At 41.9% G+C, this 18,432-nt stretch overlaps 2 protein-coding genes across 3 annotated transcripts; one reads left to right on the top strand and one right to left on the bottom strand.

The window, feature by feature from the left end:
• Positions 1–1,283: 1,283 nt before the first annotated feature.
• dnajb1b (DnaJ heat shock protein family (Hsp40) member B1b) lies at positions 1,284–5,364 on the bottom strand. Its single transcript, XM_070917409.1, has 3 exons — positions 5,049–5,364; positions 2,048–2,640; positions 1,284–1,856 (listed from the first exon to the last, which is right to left on the bottom strand). Exons 1-3 carry the CDS (start codon positions 5,266–5,268, stop codon positions 1,623–1,625), a joined length of 1,047 nt encoding a protein of 348 aa, XP_070773510.1. The 5' UTR covers positions 5,269–5,364; the 3' UTR covers positions 1,284–1,622.
• Positions 5,365–6,820: 1,456 nt separating this feature from the next.
• Positions 6,821–18,174, top strand: tecrb (trans-2,3-enoyl-CoA reductase b). 2 transcript variants are annotated; one of them, XM_070917942.1, is made up of 12 exons: positions 6,821–6,838; positions 10,304–10,354; positions 14,048–14,099; positions 14,246–14,290; positions 14,406–14,509; positions 14,893–15,008; positions 16,121–16,226; positions 16,373–16,445; positions 16,552–16,595; positions 16,843–16,900; positions 17,559–17,647; positions 17,866–18,174. In XM_070917942.1, exons 1-12 carry the CDS (start codon positions 6,824–6,826, stop codon positions 18,037–18,039), a joined length of 927 nt encoding a protein of 308 aa, XP_070774043.1. In that variant the 5' UTR covers positions 6,821–6,823; the 3' UTR covers positions 18,040–18,174. The 2 variants fall into 2 exon arrangements, with proteins under 2 accessions (XP_070774043.1, XP_070774036.1); XM_070917935.1 differs by lacking the exon at positions 6,821–6,838 and having other exon boundaries at positions 10,163–10,354.
• Positions 18,175–18,432: the final 258 nt, after the last annotated feature.

Consider the following 18,432-nt stretch of genomic DNA (forward strand, 5'->3'; position numbering starts at 1 on the left):
TTGGCCTTAAACTGTGTTCCAACCTACCAGTCACATGTGGCATGTTCTCCTAAGGTACTGTACGAAAATGATTGGTGTGAGGAGGAGGGGCTGAATCTTACATTTCATTTTATATAAAAGCAAGGCCATCATTATTAATGTTTTGCTTGGACCTTTCCTTTGACTTAGAGAAGACATAAAGACTGAAAGCAGGGGGAAACAGCTAGCTTGGCTCTGTCCAAAGGTAAAAACAATCCAGCTGAGAGCATCTTTAAAGCTCTCTAATTAACACATTATATCTTGTTGTTGTACAAAAACCGAAGTGTTAAATTATCAATTTGGCAAATATGACAGAGGTATTTATCTTCTCATCTAGCAATTGGCAAGAAAGGGAATGAGCGCATTTCCAAAATAGTCTTTAATCTAACTATTCCTTTAAGATGTCTGCTTGTGAGCACGATTTTGTGACCAACCACAGTCCAATATGCAATTTACACGTGTGATGTGGAAACATGAAACATCCACAGTATTCCAGCCAACCTACAGTTTAATACAGAGAGAGATCTATTGGAAGTGCATAGCAGAATTTATTGAGGTTAGCAACAGAGAGAGACTTTGGCAATTAGACCCTGTCATCATTGGTCAGATGGTTTTACCATACATTACTGTATAATCACGGTTTAAATACAACAAATCTGTATGAAGCTTTAGACACAACATAACAATCATTTTTAATTTTGTGACTGGTTGCATTGATGGAACATTCCTGTCATTGTTAGCATATCATGTTGGAGAGGATGTGAATGTTTCTGAGTGAGGATGATTGTGGTGCAGCTGAAAAGACTTTTAAGATTTTAAAACTGGGCTAAATGTAGTTTAAAAGTGTTTAAAGGTTTTAATATAGGCTGCATAAAGTCTTAATGTGTTTTAACAGCATTTCAGTGACTTGAATTTACACATGTTGAAATATGGTTAAATGCTGTTGAGCAAGATTTTGAAATGTAGACGTCTAAAAATGCACTCTGTTTTAACTATAGACGCCTTTTAAACTGCAGATCAGCAGAATCATTATTACTGGTTTGGACTATGAGTTTACAATCAGAGGTCCAGAAGTAAACTATGACTTATTTGTTTGATCTATATTTTCATCTTCCGTTGCTGCCACCTCCATTGTGTCCTTGTCACAGCTGAACACAAGTCCAGAAATCGTTTTCTCCAGCAGTGTGCACTTTGTGAGCGTTCAATCTTAAATATGTGAACAAGTCAATGCAAATCTTCATGTTGCAATTTCATAGAAAAAAACCTCTTTCTCAGAGAGAACCTTTATTACCAACAAAACAGTTCCCACAGAATAGTGGACATATTTCATATATTATAATACACTTATTTTCATCAAAATATAATCTTATTCAGTAAACCAAACACCAAACATGTCGGTCATATTTACATTCTAGCCTGTGTACTGCATTCATGGTTAGCATTTTCCCAGGTTTTTACACTATGATTAACAGTGTACACACAGAGCAATCTGTCCCATGAGTCTGTCCTCTGTTGTCTGGTATGATTTATAACTCCAAACTAAAAAAAAGTAGTTGGCAGTTTAGTGTGATGATTCTAAAGTCCAGGAGGTCCGTTGGTCTTGTTTAAGATCGCGGGAGGACCTGAGCGATGGTGTCCCGGGCGCTCTGGCTGAGCCTTTCTGGGAACTTGACCTCATACTCCACTATTAGGTCACCTCGACGATCGGGGCGTTTGGGATAAGGCAGCCCCTCACCACTAACGCGTCGTTTCATCCCTGGCTGCACGATATCTGTCGTTGACACGGTCACCGTTTTGCCTTCCAATGTGGGTACTGGGACTGTGCAGCCACACAAGGCCTGATGGGACAGAAGGGGAAATACAAGGGAAAAAAACATGAATTAACATCATGCATAGGCACGAACAGGAACTTCATTCTACTTCTCAGATGATAACAATTCTTTGGTTTGTCTCCAAGCACTTTTACAAGGTGTTTTTAAGTACAATAAGTGACCAAAAAACTTCAAAGTTAAATGTAATCCTAACTTACATCTCTGAGTGAGATCTTTCCTGTGTAAACGATGTCAGAGCCCTCGCGTTTGAATACTGAATGTGGCTTGTCCTTCAACACAAAGACCACGTCAGCTGGAATGTTGGTGGGAGTCTCGTCCCCCTCTTTGGGAAATGTGATTTTCGTGCCCTCTTTCCACCCCTTCTTTATCTGCACCTCCAGGATTTTATCTTCTGTCCTTATCGTTCGCCCGTCAGGGTTCAGCCTTTTACGAGAGATCTTCATTCTCTTTGTGCAACCTGACAGAACTTCCTCCAAGGTCACTCGGAGATCGTGAACCACAGGGGAGTCCTGCTGCTTCTTTACAACACTACTGTGACCGCCCATTCCTCCCATACTAGAGCTGAAGGAGCGAGGGAACCCGCCCATTCCACCGCCGCCCATCCCAAAGCGGGCAAATGGGTCGTCAATGTCCATGTCCTCATCCATGCCTCCATTGCGCGCACCAAAAAACTGTCCGAAAGGGTTACGTCCACCGAAGAACTCTTCAAAGATGGCATGAGGGTCTCCCTGGAAGCTGTAGCTGAAGGTGCCAGGACCACTACCACCTGAGGGACCTCCGCCTTTCAGACCTGAGAGAGAGATACACTCCATTAACATATTTATCACTAAAGTAGGAATGAATCTTTGTGTGGTACATTCCTTTATTGTGAATTGTTACTGTTATAGAGAGATGAGTGTCATTAATAAGGCAAAAACTTAAATAACTATAACTAAGGTTTTAAAGTATCACATTCACTACTATCTTGGAATTTGCTGCAGACGCATAGTGTATATATATATGCACTTAAGTGCTCTTACCAGAGTAATTCAACACTCATTAGGGCATCTTTCATATTATCAGTAATAATATCTCACTAATATTAACGTCATCATTTTTCCCCCACAATTACTCCTGTTAGGTTTACATATGGTCTGGTTTCTTTATCAGTTTTGATTCTGAAAACATGCCACAAAGTACAGGAGTGAATCAGACACAAAGCATTATGGTAAAATAACAGAAGTGGCGAAGAAGCAAGAGCAACAGCAAAACATTGTTCACGTTACAACTGAGACAACACACAAGCAGCGTTTAGAGTTTACTGTAAGGTACTCTGTAAATTAATCTACACAGTAAACAAACACCAAAAACGTCCCTTCATGTTACTATTATAGATTTACTACCCATTAGCATGGGGTCAGCCACTTGTTGAGTGCATGTTGCCAAAGTTTCGAATAATATAAAATAAAAACATATAGAAAATAAAGTATGTAAAAGTAATCCTTAAGAGCAAAAAGCTCAGGCTTCAGACGTTCAGACTACCTTTCCAATGGTTTTCTCTACTTTGTGTCTCTGGCGTCAGATAGGCACGGGTTTCTTTACGTGGTCATCTACTCACAGCAGAGATTATTCAGCCACTCTGTTCAGGGCTACTCTTCAAGTTTCTGGAGGTTGTTCAGCATGTCTGATAGAAAGTGCTTTTTTGGTTGTGAAGGAAAGCTGGTAAGTTTTTTCATGGACAGATGCCTTTATTTTTTGCTAAAGTAATTGCTAACTGTAGCTTCCGTTAGCTAGTTAGCTGTGCAGCTAGCTGACTCCAACCATCTGACTCTCGGTCAAACCTCCCCCGGCGGTCCAAAGCACCTGTGCTAGCGGTACAAACACTCCCCCGGTGCTCAGAGCTAACTGAGCTAACGGCAGCTACAGTTAGCGGTTACTTTAACACTATCTGTGAGAGTGGAGGCAGCGCAGTTGGAGAACATCAGAGGGAAAATATCTAGTTTCACCAAAATCAATGCATAAAGTTACAGAAGTTGTGTGTTTATGTACCCCAGAAACTCTTTGGGGTTTGAATTTACTAACTGTAGCAGATATATGCCAATGAGCGCACCGGCTAGAGGATGAAGCAGTCATAATTTAAAGGGGACCTATTATGCTCATTTCCAGCTCTGTATTCTCATTTTCTGATTCCACTGGAGAAGCTTTGCATGATTCACAGTTCAAAAAAGTCCTGATTTATCTTCTACTGACCCTTCATGCAGCCCCTCAGTTCACCGTCTGTCTGAAACAAGCCGTTTGAGCTCCTGTCTCTGGTCTTTGGAAGAATTCCCAAAGGCAAACTGTAAACCTAATGTTACTAAGCAACTTTGACATAAACATCTCCTCTGTGCCTGGCGCAGAGATACCATATAAGGACATCCGTGCCTATCTGACATCAGATAGACACAGCGGTTGAAAAAAGTTGGAAACGGAGCGTTCAGAGCAGTCTGCTTTTACGTACGTTTACCTTTCATTAATTGGCGCTTTGGCAACGTTTAGTATGAATATCTGAAATTGTAACTGTATATATATATATATATGACAAAAAAAAATAAGAAAAAACATAATGGGTCGCAAGTGTGAGGCATTTCTAAGACTTTTACTTTAATTAAGATTTCTTACATTCATCTACATGTCTATTTTTTTCTTTAAATCATCTTCCCTGAGTTACCATAGTTACTAAACAGGTAAGAATAATAAGAAGTATTTCGGTACATTTCTGTGACACTGCCCCACCTGTCAGGTTTCCATGCACCAAAATTAACACTGACTTCAGTGACAGCACCATGAAAACATCCGAAAGCAAGCACGTTGCACGCTACTCCCCGCCCCTCCTGACGTAAAGACAGACCCGTCCAGCTCCTCTCTTGAACTCACGTTTACTTTTAGTCTGTTTTTGACTTCTTGTAGCAACATGTTAAGCGAGCTTTCCTGTCTGCAGAGCCTCGCCTTCAGGGTGAAGACAGGACGGAGCAGAGGGGGGCTGGGGGCGCCATTACACACAGCATAACATTAACGTCACTTTGGTCCCATGCATGTTAGACATCGTTACCTTTCCGCCAGGCATCTTATCTTATTGACATCCACAGAATCGCATAACACGGTGTAAACCTAACTAGTTTCACTCCCAGAGCCACGTCATTAATGGCACTGTTTAATGATTCACGAGTTAAATCTTACCTTCTTCACCGTAACGGTCGTAGATGTCCTTTTTCTTTGGGTCGCTCAAAACGTCGTAAGCTTCAGCGATTTCTTTGAATTTCTCCTCGGCTCCCGGTGACTTGTTTTTGTCGGGGTGGTAGCGCAGAGCCTGTTTACGATAAGCTTTCTTTATATCGTCCTCCGACGCTCCTCGCTTAATTCCCAAAATGTCGTAGTAGTCTTTACTCATTTTGACCATCCAGTGGCCTCTTTAGTGGATGTCAAAACTGTTCGGAAACGGCTGTTGGAGCACTTCAGTTGCACCTCTTCCGTCCGTCCTCTGTCTCAACTGAAAGCGCAGCTCCCAGAATATTTTCTTTATAAACCGCGCGGAAACTTCCAGAGTTTTCCATAACCAGCCTGAACATTCTCAACTGACAGTCCAGCGAAGACACGCCCAGAAGGGACGTCACGTCGTGCTGCCTTCAGGTAATGTCGGAGATATGCCTTTCACAGTAACATACCATGCCTTATCAGTCGACCAAAACTCGGTATGGCTATAAACACCACAACAAGAGCATGTAGACTCGGGCTTTCTTCTTAAACAAGCATGCAATACACTGAACTGTATTTAAAAAGAAAAAAACGAGTTCTATAGCCTACTGACATGTCCCCGTGGACATTACTGACATGGCAGACCAGATCACAAGCAATCACTGCTAATTCCATTAACAATGGATAAACCACAATAAACAATAGCCTAGAAATACTTGAAAAAAAAAAAAAGACAGGGTCCCCTCACTAAACCCTGCCATACTTAAATTAAACTGTTGATAGATTGCTGGCAAGACCTTTGTTACGCTTGGGTGTGGCCCAGATTCGAACCAAAGAACCACATCACAGTAGGATTTTTTTTAAAGGTGGAGCTCAGAACAACATCATCAGCAAGGCCATAATTCCTAGTTATGTCCTTGCTTTTGTATATTTTAGGGTATCACTTCAAAGTATCTACATCCACAAGTAGCCCTGTGTATTTAAGTGTATTGAACATCAAGAGTGACAATAATGGCGCCTTTCTACATATAAGACCTGCAGGGCCAGGTTTATCTACTGAACCTGTATGGAAATAACATCATTTTAGGTTTAGCATGGATGTGCCAAAATTGTTATCCCTTAAAATGTGTCACTTTCACATTGATGTGGTCTCATTTTGTTGCTTTGCTACTGTACAAGAACATTAGTTTTGGGTAAATTTGCCCTGATTAATACAAGTAATTCATAGTGACAACATACCAGGTAAATGCCAAACTAAACTTGCTAAACTTTATTTAAGTATGACAATTTATACATAAAGAAAACATCTGGAAAAAAGGTCATTAAATAATGTGGTAGCATAAAACTGAGAGACTGCAAAAAGAAATAGAAACAAAAAAATTTAAGTTGGGAGAAGTCACCAGACAGAGAAATTATTTTCTACACAGCTAAAGAGGAAATATACCACAGTGGTCCACAGTCTGTCGTCGCCAGTTGGACCAGCACTCATGCGCACAAACGCACAAAGCGTCCATGATCCTCTCTATTGATAAATCCAATTATGTTAGCGCAGAGCCGCTACCTCTCCGTCTGCTCACATCTCATTGGCTCCGTCGCTGATAGTGTGGGCGTGGTCACCGAAATACCGCCGGTTGTCATTGGCTGCGACAAGGACGTAGTGCCTGCCTACGGTCGCCTCAGCAGTTGCATAGTACTCCCCTGATTGGAGGCGACTCTGTCACTCATCTGGAACATTGAGGAAGGGGGTGCAAACTGCCAAGATGAAGCACTACGAGGTAAGTAGTGTCTATGAAACTCTAAACCGTGAATGGGGCGTTTTATGGGGCCAGAATTTAATTTATCAAACCAATTCTTCATTTTCTTTTGATTTCTTCAAGAGTAAACTCCACCGGAACAGTCCAATTTAGAGCTTTAGACATGAGCAGTGAGGATCGCATGCTGCTGCAACTCCGCCTGTCATGGGCTGGTTGCTATGGCGGGGGTTTCGGGGCCTCTCGTGCACGGAAATTATCGGTTGTATTAGTTAATATCTAACCTGAAAGTCAAGCTGCATCCACAGTTATGACGAATTATACTTATACTGTGTTGGGTCTTCGATATAAGATGAACGTCTCTTTAAGCTAAACACAGGTCTCTCTGTGTCGTCTAATGCTCGGCATCATCGCCATCTCTGGCTGGAAAGAGTCATGGCGCTACTTATCTTGTTATTACCCAATAATGCAGGTGAACAGTCAAGTGCGCAATCTCAGCCCTGTTACAATAAACATGGATCGGATGTGTTTGTTTTAACTTCACAAAATCGGGCAGAAACTTAAGTTAATGACAGACTTACTTTGAAGGAAAAAAAACAAAAAAATCTAACTGTCTCAGAAACATTCAAGCTTGACTCTCAAAGGCCTGTTTTACTTGTTTATAAATAATTTGAAGCGTTTCCTACACTAATTAACCATTGTACTCATGCAAGCTTCTCTAAATGTTAACAAAATAGAGTTGCATTAGCACCAAAACCCATCAGACAGGATTTGAAGTAGTCTTGACAGAAACTGATCCAACCAGTGGCTGCTCCGGTTCCCCTTCTTTCTGTTCACACATGTGGCTGTCGGGGGCAAAACAACATTTAAGTCATTTATTTTTTTCATGACAACTCTATACATGCCATTTATCATTCAATGGTTGCACTGGTGTCAGCATTTATTTGCGCTGGCCAATGTGTCAGTCATAGGTCACAAGCCCTAATCGACCTGCTCTCACATTTTCATGGCCATCTTCAGTTACCTTCTGAATTAACTTACTCACAACATGCCCTTGGTTGCATTTGAATACCACTAGCCTAGTATGTATGAAGCCGCTGTGTGATTATCAGGCTTGGGATGTGCCCACATTGTAAATAGTGTACCCAGTATTACACGGAAACATGTACCAAAATGTGGCACCGTGGTAAAAAGTTTTGCAGTTGCAGTACACAGAGGTTAACCAGGTCACAGAATATGGTGTTACACCATTATGCAAAGTTTTTTGTGTGTGTGTATGTGGCCAACAACACTGAATGATGAGCCAATAAATAGGAATTGCTCTAGCATTAGCTTTAACAGGTATTTCTTTAACATTGCTGGGTGTGGACTAAGACCGACACCATAAGCAGTGCACATGTTGAAAGACAAGTGCTCACACCAGTGCAGACAGATGCTCTTTGAGTTAATTTTTTTCTATGCATTCTTTAATGTTTTTATCAAATCTAGTTTTTGGATTCAATCATAATGGTTTTTATTCTGTACTTTTTGTAAATTAGAACATATTAATCTTAAGCTTAAGAGAAACACTTCAAACTCAAAGTACTTGATTGCTATTTTAGTTATATTTTTTTTCACAATATGTTGGAACATAAATCAAACTTAAAATATTTTCCATTTGGGTCATTACACCATTTTTTTCATAGTTTCATTGCATTTACAGCAGATAGCACCAGAGAGCTGCATCACTTTCCCAGTGATCTGTCTTGCTTACACATTGGCTGCCCATCAGTATCTGGCATTGAGTACAAAAACAGCAAAGAAATCCAGATTGTCTGTTAGTCTGTCTAAACAGGTAGAAAATGGTCTCTTACCTTGGGATAGGAGGCACAGGCAAAATCAGCAAAAAAAAACAGCCACAGTCCCCTCGTCGCACTTAAAGCTTATTTCTCCCTACTTCACCCTCACCCCAGAGTGCATTACTAGGACAGACTGTCACTGCCAGACAGAGGCTTTATATAGATGAAATGGGGGAGGTACAGTGGCAGTGGGTATGCCTGGCATTGAGAAGACTGACATGGGGTTATTTCACAGAAGTCTCAACCACAGTGTCATATGTCCTGCTTAATTTTAAGCATACGTGAATGTTTCATTTGTACAGTAATAAGGCGGCTCAATGAATTCATTTAAAAAGCACTGATTGACGTTTTAGAAAGGCATGTGGCCTCGTGCCAATGAGGTAGAAATAAATGAATAAATACATGCCATCTGAAACAAACAAAATCAACACATTCAGACAAAAAAAATCAACACCTACAGACAAAACAGCCAACATTTGCTCGCATCTCAGGCCACAAAAGAAAGCCCAGCTTAAACTTCCACATTGCCACTAGTGACTGTATGTCTTTCATTCATTATGTAAACTGTATTCCAACTGTTAGTCATTAGAGAGTGGAGGGGTTGGGGTGGGATTCACCACGGGGAATGCCCCGACTAAGCTCTCAGAGTCTGGAGTGTTATCACCCTGTGGTGGCAAGAAAAGGAGACACGTGAGTGACCGAGAGATCTGGCTGTTCAGTTTGGTTTCAAGGTATAACATGTTCTAAAACTCACGTGGGTTGTGTGTGAGACCTTGAACTGGTTCATTCAGGTGTCTTGAGTGTCGGATCAAAGGGCGGTAATGTGCATCGGGGCTGTAGATGGACAGACTACAGCAAAGTGTCTTAAACAGTGACATCACCACATAGATGGATGGGGGGTCTGTAGGGAGAGGGCTGGTTACGCAGAGTTAGCAGTAGACGTTTATATTTAGCTAGGGAGAGGAAGAGGGGGGGGGGTCAAACTCGGAAAGGGGGGATGCTGTTTGTCATAATACCTCTCCTCCATCTTCCCACTTAGCCAGGGGTTGAGAGGTGTCAGGGGTCATCAGGTGTCCTTTTTTAGGAAGGAGTTATGTTTCAAAGCCAAGTCACTGCAGCCCTCTGCTCTAGAAGTTTCCTTCAGCTATACCCAGATGATATACTGTTGATAGTTTTGCCAGGGGGATACTGGGCATTCCTGTGTATGCAACTGTGCACACACATGTGGCATATGTCCACGCTCCAGGGGTCGGCAGTTAAATAAAGCAGTGCACAAGGAGTAGAGGAATGAGAGAGGGGCAAAGAGGGAGGGAGAGTGAGAGAATGACAGAGAGGAAGAAGAGGGAGGGGCAGGGGAGAGACAGATTTATTTCCACAGCTGAGGGCTGCCCCTCTCCTCTATGGTTTGGCGTGGATCTTGGATAGACAGTTGAGAAGATTGACGAGAGAACTGAAGGGAAGCGTGAGGAGAAGAAGGGAATAAACTGAGTGCAGGAGGAGGACTGTGGACATGGATACCCTAGCACTAGAGGCCACCAGCAGCAAAAAGCCTGCTAACGGGGCGGCGGTGGTGGCTGCCCCGGTGCTGGTTCAAGCCCCGGTCAAGCGCAAACCTGCTAAAAAAGCTAAAAAGGCTGTTGTTTTCTTTGAGGTGGAGATACTGGATGCCAAGACCAAGGACAAGCTCTGCTTCCTGGACAAGGTGAGAACTTATTTCTTTTATTCATGTATTTGAAACGGTTTTTATCTTGATTTATGTTTAAGTATACTTTTCTGACCTCACTCTTAAAAATACTGTAGGCGCACATTTAATTGTCCTTGTGCCCGTGTTGTGTGTCTGTATGTTTACTAAATGCAACAGGTACAGTATGCATGGTCCTAGGTTACAGTAAGAGGTCTGCGTGTATGTGAGCCAGGCGTTTCCTAGAACAGTCGAGCTGCTGTAGCTGTAGTCCTTGTTGTCAGTCGCTGGGTGTGTTACTGGCTGTAAATGAGACGCACCCTTTCATACATGCAACATTGCTGGGTTCAGTTGTCTGGGTGAGGAAGGGGCTTTTTGCGCGTACACGTACATGAGGTAGACAAAACCACAGCCCTCCAACAAATCCACCCTTTGAAGTTTATCAATGTTAACTTTTGATTGTGACTGTTGGAGAGCCGTTGAGTCAACGTGGTCAGTGTGTGGGTAGACATAACACCAGGTACAGCAGGCATTACCTGCGGCCTCAAAACTGCAGGTGCGTTTATGAGCAGCATCCGCACCCTGAACATCTGCTGCAGAGAATTGTGTTCCTGCATAATATTCATGATGTTATATTATTTGTGATATTCAAAATATGAATCTTTTTGCGCTGCAGGAAATATTTTGTACCATTTTAAAGTCATGCATATACTGCACTTCTTTGCACTACACTTTCGAGACTTCAGAAAATACACCAAGAAACCATATGAAATTATAAAAGACTGAAGGTACATCACTTGATATGATCTCATTTTGGTGCCTGTGACCAAAAACTTTAAATTAGCTTGTACATTTTTTTTGTACGTGTTATAATAGCTATAATAAAAGCTCAGCTTCTTTTACAGGTCTTTGCAGTACAGTCAGATTTGGCCAGCGTTGTTTAAACTGATGGACTTAAGTTGTGTTTACAATCGGGACTAAAGAGTATCACTGTTTTGTTAGCCGCATTTAATCTGATAGGACCTTGAAGCCTAACAGGTAAATTTGCAGTAATTTGTACTTGGCCTCTACTTTGTTATTGTTGTGTTAGACTGCTTTGACTTGTTAGAGCCAGGCCTGTAAGTTAGTGCTGTTGCATTAGGAGGGTTTAGTATATTGTTGGTGTGAGGCCTGTCAGTGTATAGAGGTACATTAGCCAAGTTTACAGTGGTGTTAGTCCATCAGCCGGGGCAGACTCGGCTTATTAAAGGCTGCCCCTCAATACCACTAAGTATAAAGTGCTATGCTTGTTGGATTATACCCTGTTGTCGGCTTAGCGGAGTTTCCATGGAGATAGCGTGCACAATCTTAACACCTTTAGAGAGTATACACAGATAGGACAGATATATCTGGACAGATCTGGATCTGGACAGAGGGCCCTTTGGGGGGACTGGTTTCCTAAAGTAGGCTGAGTTAGAAATAAAACTCAGGTCCTGTATCATGTCTGGGTCAGGGTTTATAGGACAGACTCAGTGATCTCAATACTGAATGAAACCTCTAGAAAGAAAGGGGGGGGGGGCAGTTGCAGGGGTCACAGAGAGGTGGTTTCTCAGTGATGTCATCCCACTGAAAATAGCCTGTGGTCCTCAGGACGACGTGAACAGAAGCCAAGTCAATTACAACAGCAGACCTCTTCAGTCTACCACAGATGGGTCACAAGATCTGTGAGGAACCAACATTTCAATCGGAAAATGATCGCAGAATGTAAATCTGTTCGTCTTTAATCTGTTAGCGCTGCTGTTGTGAGCGAACATCAAGAAAATGCTTTAAGTTCATAAAGAGCTTTAGGCATTTTCTGCTGAACATAAGTGCTAAGATCATATAGCACTCCTACACTGTTTATACTGAACAGTGCTGGCCTGGGTAGTTGATTATATGTCTGGGCATTGGATTGTTAGTACAACATCCCACAACAATGAGCTTTGTTTTTGTGGCTCAAATTCCCATGGGGTTCAGTGGTTTAATGATCGTAATTTGCAATTGCATGTTTGAGACATGAACATTTATGTGCTATTTTATTTTGTAACATGTAGGCTGATGAGCTCAGCTTAGCCACAGAGCAGCATGCATGTAGTCAGTCTCCTCCTATGTTGAACCTTTGCTTGGGCAGTGTGATTGCCCACAGGTGTCATGATGATGTAACGTGCAGAAAGTATTAGAGTTTGTTTTCATACCAACAAGAAATTGTCCGATGCATTCCTCTAGCCGTCCGTTTCCTCTCATTTCAGTTCAGTACCTTGCAGTGACTTGAAACTTGTATAATGCAGACAATCTATCACTTACAAAATAATGAAGGAAGGGATGTTCACCGCTCTGTAGCACGTTTCAAGTCTCTGTAAGTTTATTTCCATAACCTTCTGAAATGAATGGATATCAGTGGCATTTACAAACGTAAACATCAATGCTTTGGAAACTGCTCTATCAGTTAAGTGTCGGGGAAGTCCAACATGCTTTACAAGTAAATACACGCGTAATTGGTGAAGCTGCATAATACTAAAATAGTATACTATTAAAGTGTACCACTACCACAAAATCAACACTGGTATTTTCTTTTATATTGATAAGGTTATATTTTTTCTGGCAGAGTGCCTTAGTGTCTGGACCTAATTACAGATACACTGATTGAACTTTCTCTCCCATTACCACAAATCTACTGATCTGATACTAGTGTTTTTTTTCCCCAAATTAAAAACCTCACTATGTGGAGTTCATTGGGATATTTTTTTATGCAAGATAATGCACGGCCAGAAATTTCCATGTCACTAAAAATTGATGCTGTGGCCCGCTGAATGAATTTCACTGATGGCGGTAACACTGAATTTCATAATGATCCCGAGACCTAATCATAGTCACAGTGCTGAATCCTTAAGGAGGAACAAAGCCATTTCTTCTTACAATGGGACTTCTTGCAGCCCTCTAGAAAAACTCAATAATTGTATAATAAGTGTATATTCAAATGGTCAAATGATATTCCAAATAAATCCTGTCACAATCATCATAAAAGTCTGTGGTAGGGATGTAGAGCTAAGAACACGTTGCTGCCCATGGACTAACTCAGTATTCAGGCCAGATCTAAGGGCTCGCACGTACAATATTACAAATACATCAATACGGTGGTTTTGTTAGTCCACAAGAAAAGGGTCTCAGGGAGGTATGTAGTGTGTAAACTGCCTCCACTCAAACAGATAAAGCCATTTGATCAGATAATGTGAATGTGGATGACCTGACTCAGTCCAGGGGGTTTCACTGCTCCATTATCCCGCCTGCAACAACTGTGTGTGTCCAGACGTGCCTCTGTGTGCTCTTCATGTTTCTGTTTTGTTGTCATTGTGTTTATATTTGGGGTAGTTGGGCCATTGCTGGCAGCTTGGCACAAGGTCATGTACTTGGCTGTGGTTATGTATGCATGTGTGTATGTGTATATATATGTGTGTGTGTGTGTGTGTGTGTGTGTGTGTGTGTGTGTGTGTGTGTGTGTGTGTGTGTGTGTGCCTAGGCTCTTTGTAACCCTAATACCAGCTGTTAAATAGCCCACATCCACGGGGTGTGTGGGCACAGCCAGAGCTAATTTTACCACTAATCGCCATCATGAATGGAAAACAGGGTTATTATCTGTTCCTGTGTGTGTGGGTGTGTGTACATGTCCCTCCTTATTTATTGTGGTGTTATTTGTAGGTCGAGCCAAATGCCACTATCGGGGAGATCAAGTCTATGTTCCACAAGAGCCGTGAGTTCCATTTTTCTGCAGGCGACTAAAGCCTCATAAATCTGATTTAAGATCAAGGATCAAGGATATCGTCAAGCAGCACACAGAAATACTCACTTTGTGTCCTGTCTCAAGATGTCTGTTAAGTATTTATCTGTCTGTTTCAGATCCTCAGTGGTACCCAGCCAGGCAGTCCATTCGCCTCGACCCCAGTAAGTTAGCCATAGTGTGATTGTCTATCAGTTAAACTTGAAGTGAATGTAGTACTACTTCTCTCTACAATCAACTCATAATTTAATCATTAAGTAAATGCTGTGTGTGCTTTAGAGGGGAAGTCTCTGAAGGATGAGGATGTCCTGCAGCATCTCCCTGTGGGAACCACGGCAACCTTCTACTTCAGAGACCTGGGAGCCCAGATCAGCTGGGTCACAGTGAGTACAACACCGAGCCGTCCAAAGATGGGAACATGTCGTGTCAGGTCCAACAGTCCTGACAAGCCCACATACATCAGGCTGCGAGGGGGATCAAGCAGGGCTATATTGAGATTTCCCGCTGGGTAGAAAGGGAGTGTGTGTGTGTGGGGCAGAAGTTTCCTCGTGATGCTGAGGTTAATTTCCTGCAATGAAGTTCACTGTTGAAGTTGTATTGGATCTGCTGGTAATTGGAGGAGAGGCAGGAGAGACAGAACAAGACAACACATCAACAAGCCAATAAATCAGTAACATGACATTACAGAGGCTAAAATGAATATGTAGTAATATGAGTATGCCAGTGTTTGACGTATCCTGTCCTGCTTTCTTTCTGGTTTTTTCAGGTCTTTCTGACAGAGTATACCGGTCCTCTGGTCATTTATCTGATGTTCTACTTCAGGGTTCCCTTCATCTACGCCCCCAAATATGATTTTACCACCAGTAAACACTGGGTCGTACAGTGAGTGTCCCCAACACACCTTCTCAAACGTTATATAATCAGGTGGAGCCTTCTTGTCCCCCAGTGGTTTGGTCACAGCAGGCAAATGTGTGAAATTTTGTCATCTAGATGAGAAGATTGATACCATTTTCATATGTGTTGGTTGAATACGAAGCTACAGCCAGCCACATATTAAGCAACAAGGCTCCTGGACTGAGATCAGCTTCCCTGGTGAGGTCTTTAAGCACTTCTGGTCAATCACATCCCCACTGTTCAAACCAAATTCACTCTCACCTCCAAACTCTCCAATAGCACAAACACAGCGATTATCATCCTATTGTTAAACCCAGTGACTGATCTAGTCACAAATCAACTGACAGATATATTAGCTGGGTACCAGGATTGAAACAGTTACTCTATTCCTCATACGTCCTGACCAGACTGGTTTTATCAAAGGAAAGCATTCATTCACCAACACCTGTAAACTATTTAACTTAATGCCACTTTCAGCCAAAACAAAATGAGAGAAAAGAACTCGACAGCGTTAATTCCTATTCACAGCGCTTCAGAAATCTGTATTCAGAGCCGTATATTAAATCGGTTAAAGCACTATACATGTCAACTATGGCCACTATCACTTCCAATGGCCTGTTATCACCTTGCACAGGGGGACTAGGCAAGGATTTGTTCAAAAGTCTTTAGCTTCAAACAAGAAAGAATGAGGCAAGTTGCTGCACTAGAATTATGAAAAATGAAATCATACTTGAAACGAGGGGATTTGCATTGAAACTAAGATGAAATATTCTTACTCTGACTTAAAGAACTCAATTACAGTCATGGTAAGAAGGAGATTCTATGCATTGAACAACGCATCATGTGTTTTTTATGAAATATTTGACATGTTGTGGAGTAGAATAAAGCAGCTTAAAATAGAGCAAATATCAAACTATTCCTTTAAGCCATGCTCTGTAAACATCAGTGTGGAAATGATGGTTAAAATCTGAACAGAACTTTTGGACAAGGTGATAAAACTGTCGGGGCTTAGTTCTCACAGGAAGGATGCCATGTGCCTAAAAAGAGGATTTTTCTAGTAACTATAGTAGAGATAACACAAGGGTCTGTGCTTTTTCCAGCCTCGCCTGTATGTGTCACTCTTTCCACTACGTTAAGAGGCTGCTGGAGACGCTGTTTGTCCACCGCTTCTCTCATGGAACAATGCCGTTACGCAACATCTTTAAGGTGAGATACATTCCCCCACTCAAACTCTGTCTTGCCGTACATGAATAGGTGCAAATGTGTGTTGTAGGTTGCATTGAGTGAAAGGTGAGGTGCATCTCTACCACCATGAGGTAGCCTCGGTGACAATGTTCCTGTCACATTTTCAGAACTGTACCTACTACTGGGGCTTTGCAGCATGGATGGCCTATTACATCAACCACCCGCTGTACACACCACCTAGTAAGTATGCATGCACCTGCACGTCCATACACTAACACTCGCATGTACCAGTGTGTCGCTGTAACTCCTTTTCATCGTTACTCATGTTAACCGTGTCTTGTTGCAGTATACGGGGAGCAACAAATCAGACTGGCCCTCATCATATTCTTGGTAAGAATCTTTCTATCCTTGACGCTCTTATTTGTCGTGCATTTTATTTAAATTGACTGATAAATATAAACAAACATTCCATTTACATAATTTAAATTGTATTTTTATCCATTGGGTTTTATCTCTTTGTCATCCTCAGAAGTGTGCAATAAATAGCTTCTTTTTTTGTTTCTTAAAATGTTCATTATCTTTTGTTCTGCACACACACTCAGTATTAAATCACTTGTGTGACTGTTTTCTTTCTTAGTTCTGTCAGATCGGCAACTTTTCCATCCACATTGCTCTCCGGAACCTTCGTCCACCAGGTACACACACCTGTAACACCTGTGCGTCTGACCGGTGCACCCACACCCACACACACACACACACACACACACACACACACACACACGTACGTACAACTGTACAGTTTTCTTGGGCTGTGTGTGTTTCAAACATTTCCAAGGTCATGGCTGATGAAACATGGAGAAAACACGATGCAGATCAGTTTGGATCCAAATGGTGGAGTGCTTTTCATTTAAAGCCCCCTTACCTGATTTTACATCTTAACATCTTATAACATTAAGTTAACAATCAGTTAGTTAAAAAAAAAAAAAAAAGATCCTGATACAAATATTGCTAAATTTAAGTATGTGACATCACTTTTTTTCCCCAGCAAAGCCCCACCCACCTCAAAATAGTGAAAAGAGCAAAATGGTAAATGATCTCACTTATACAGCACTTTTCAACCTTCATGGTTCCCAAAGCGCTTTACAGCTAAGTCTCATTCACCCATTCACGTACACATTCACACACCGATGGACCCCATTGCCCATAGTACAAAGATAATTGAGAAAACTGGTTTTCACAGCTTTTAAGGTCTATTTAGATCATCATTCAGTACTTTTGATATTGGGCCCGAATGTAAACATAAGTAGAAAAATCATTCATTGACTTTCCCTTTCTTTTGTTACCTTCATTCAGGCTCTAAGACCAGGAAGATTCCCTATCCAACCAAGAACCCCTTCACCTGGATCTTCCTGCTGGTCTCCTGCCCCAACTACACCTATGAGGTAACATGTTTTATTCATCAAGTGATGGCTGATGGAATACACAACATTTATTGCAAGTTTCATCCTCTTGGGAAATTAGTCCATCTTGTTGTATTGACCCGTCAAGCTATTTTGTATTGTGTCATTGTACCGCACCACAGGTTTGTCAGTTATAATTGCGGCTGCTGCCCTCTTGTGGTATTACTCCGTGTGTAACATCCCTCCCCTTCCTCTCGCAGCTGGGCTCCTGGCTTGGCTTCACAGTGATGACCCAGTGCCTGCCGGTGGCCTTCTTCACCTTGGTGGGTTTCATCCAGATGACCGTGTGGGCCAAGGGGAAGCACCGCAGCTACCTGAAGGAGTTCCGCGACTACCCTCCTCTCCGCTCACCCATCCTGCCCTTCGTCCTGTAGAGGGCTACTCGATCGCTCCCTCACCCATTCAGCTCTCCCTGTTTGTAGGAGTCAAGTACACCCCGACCTCTCCAACCCCAACCCTAACTGAGAGGGTGCCCTCCCTTTTTTTTTTTCCATCCTCCAAAATCTACACTGGAACCTAGTAGACTGACTGAAGGAATCTAAGATGTATAATACATTTGCTCTATTTTTTTTTTATTTTATTATTACTCATAAATGAAACCATTCTGATTGGTTGATTGACTTGTGTGCGTTTGAGTTCCCAGAGCAGTCTTCACCTTGTATACTGAACAACATACTTTAAGATGTAAGATGTCTAACCACTCTTATGTCATCTGTTGTTCTGGAGCTGAATCTGCATCTGGTGATATTCAGCAAAACTTAACTGTT

The sequence above is a fragment of the Enoplosus armatus genome, chromosome 2 (assembly GCF_043641665.1).
Source record: "Enoplosus armatus isolate fEnoArm2 chromosome 2, fEnoArm2.hap1, whole genome shotgun sequence".
In the NCBI taxonomy this organism is placed as follows: domain Eukaryota; kingdom Metazoa; phylum Chordata; class Actinopteri; order Centrarchiformes; family Enoplosidae; genus Enoplosus; species Enoplosus armatus.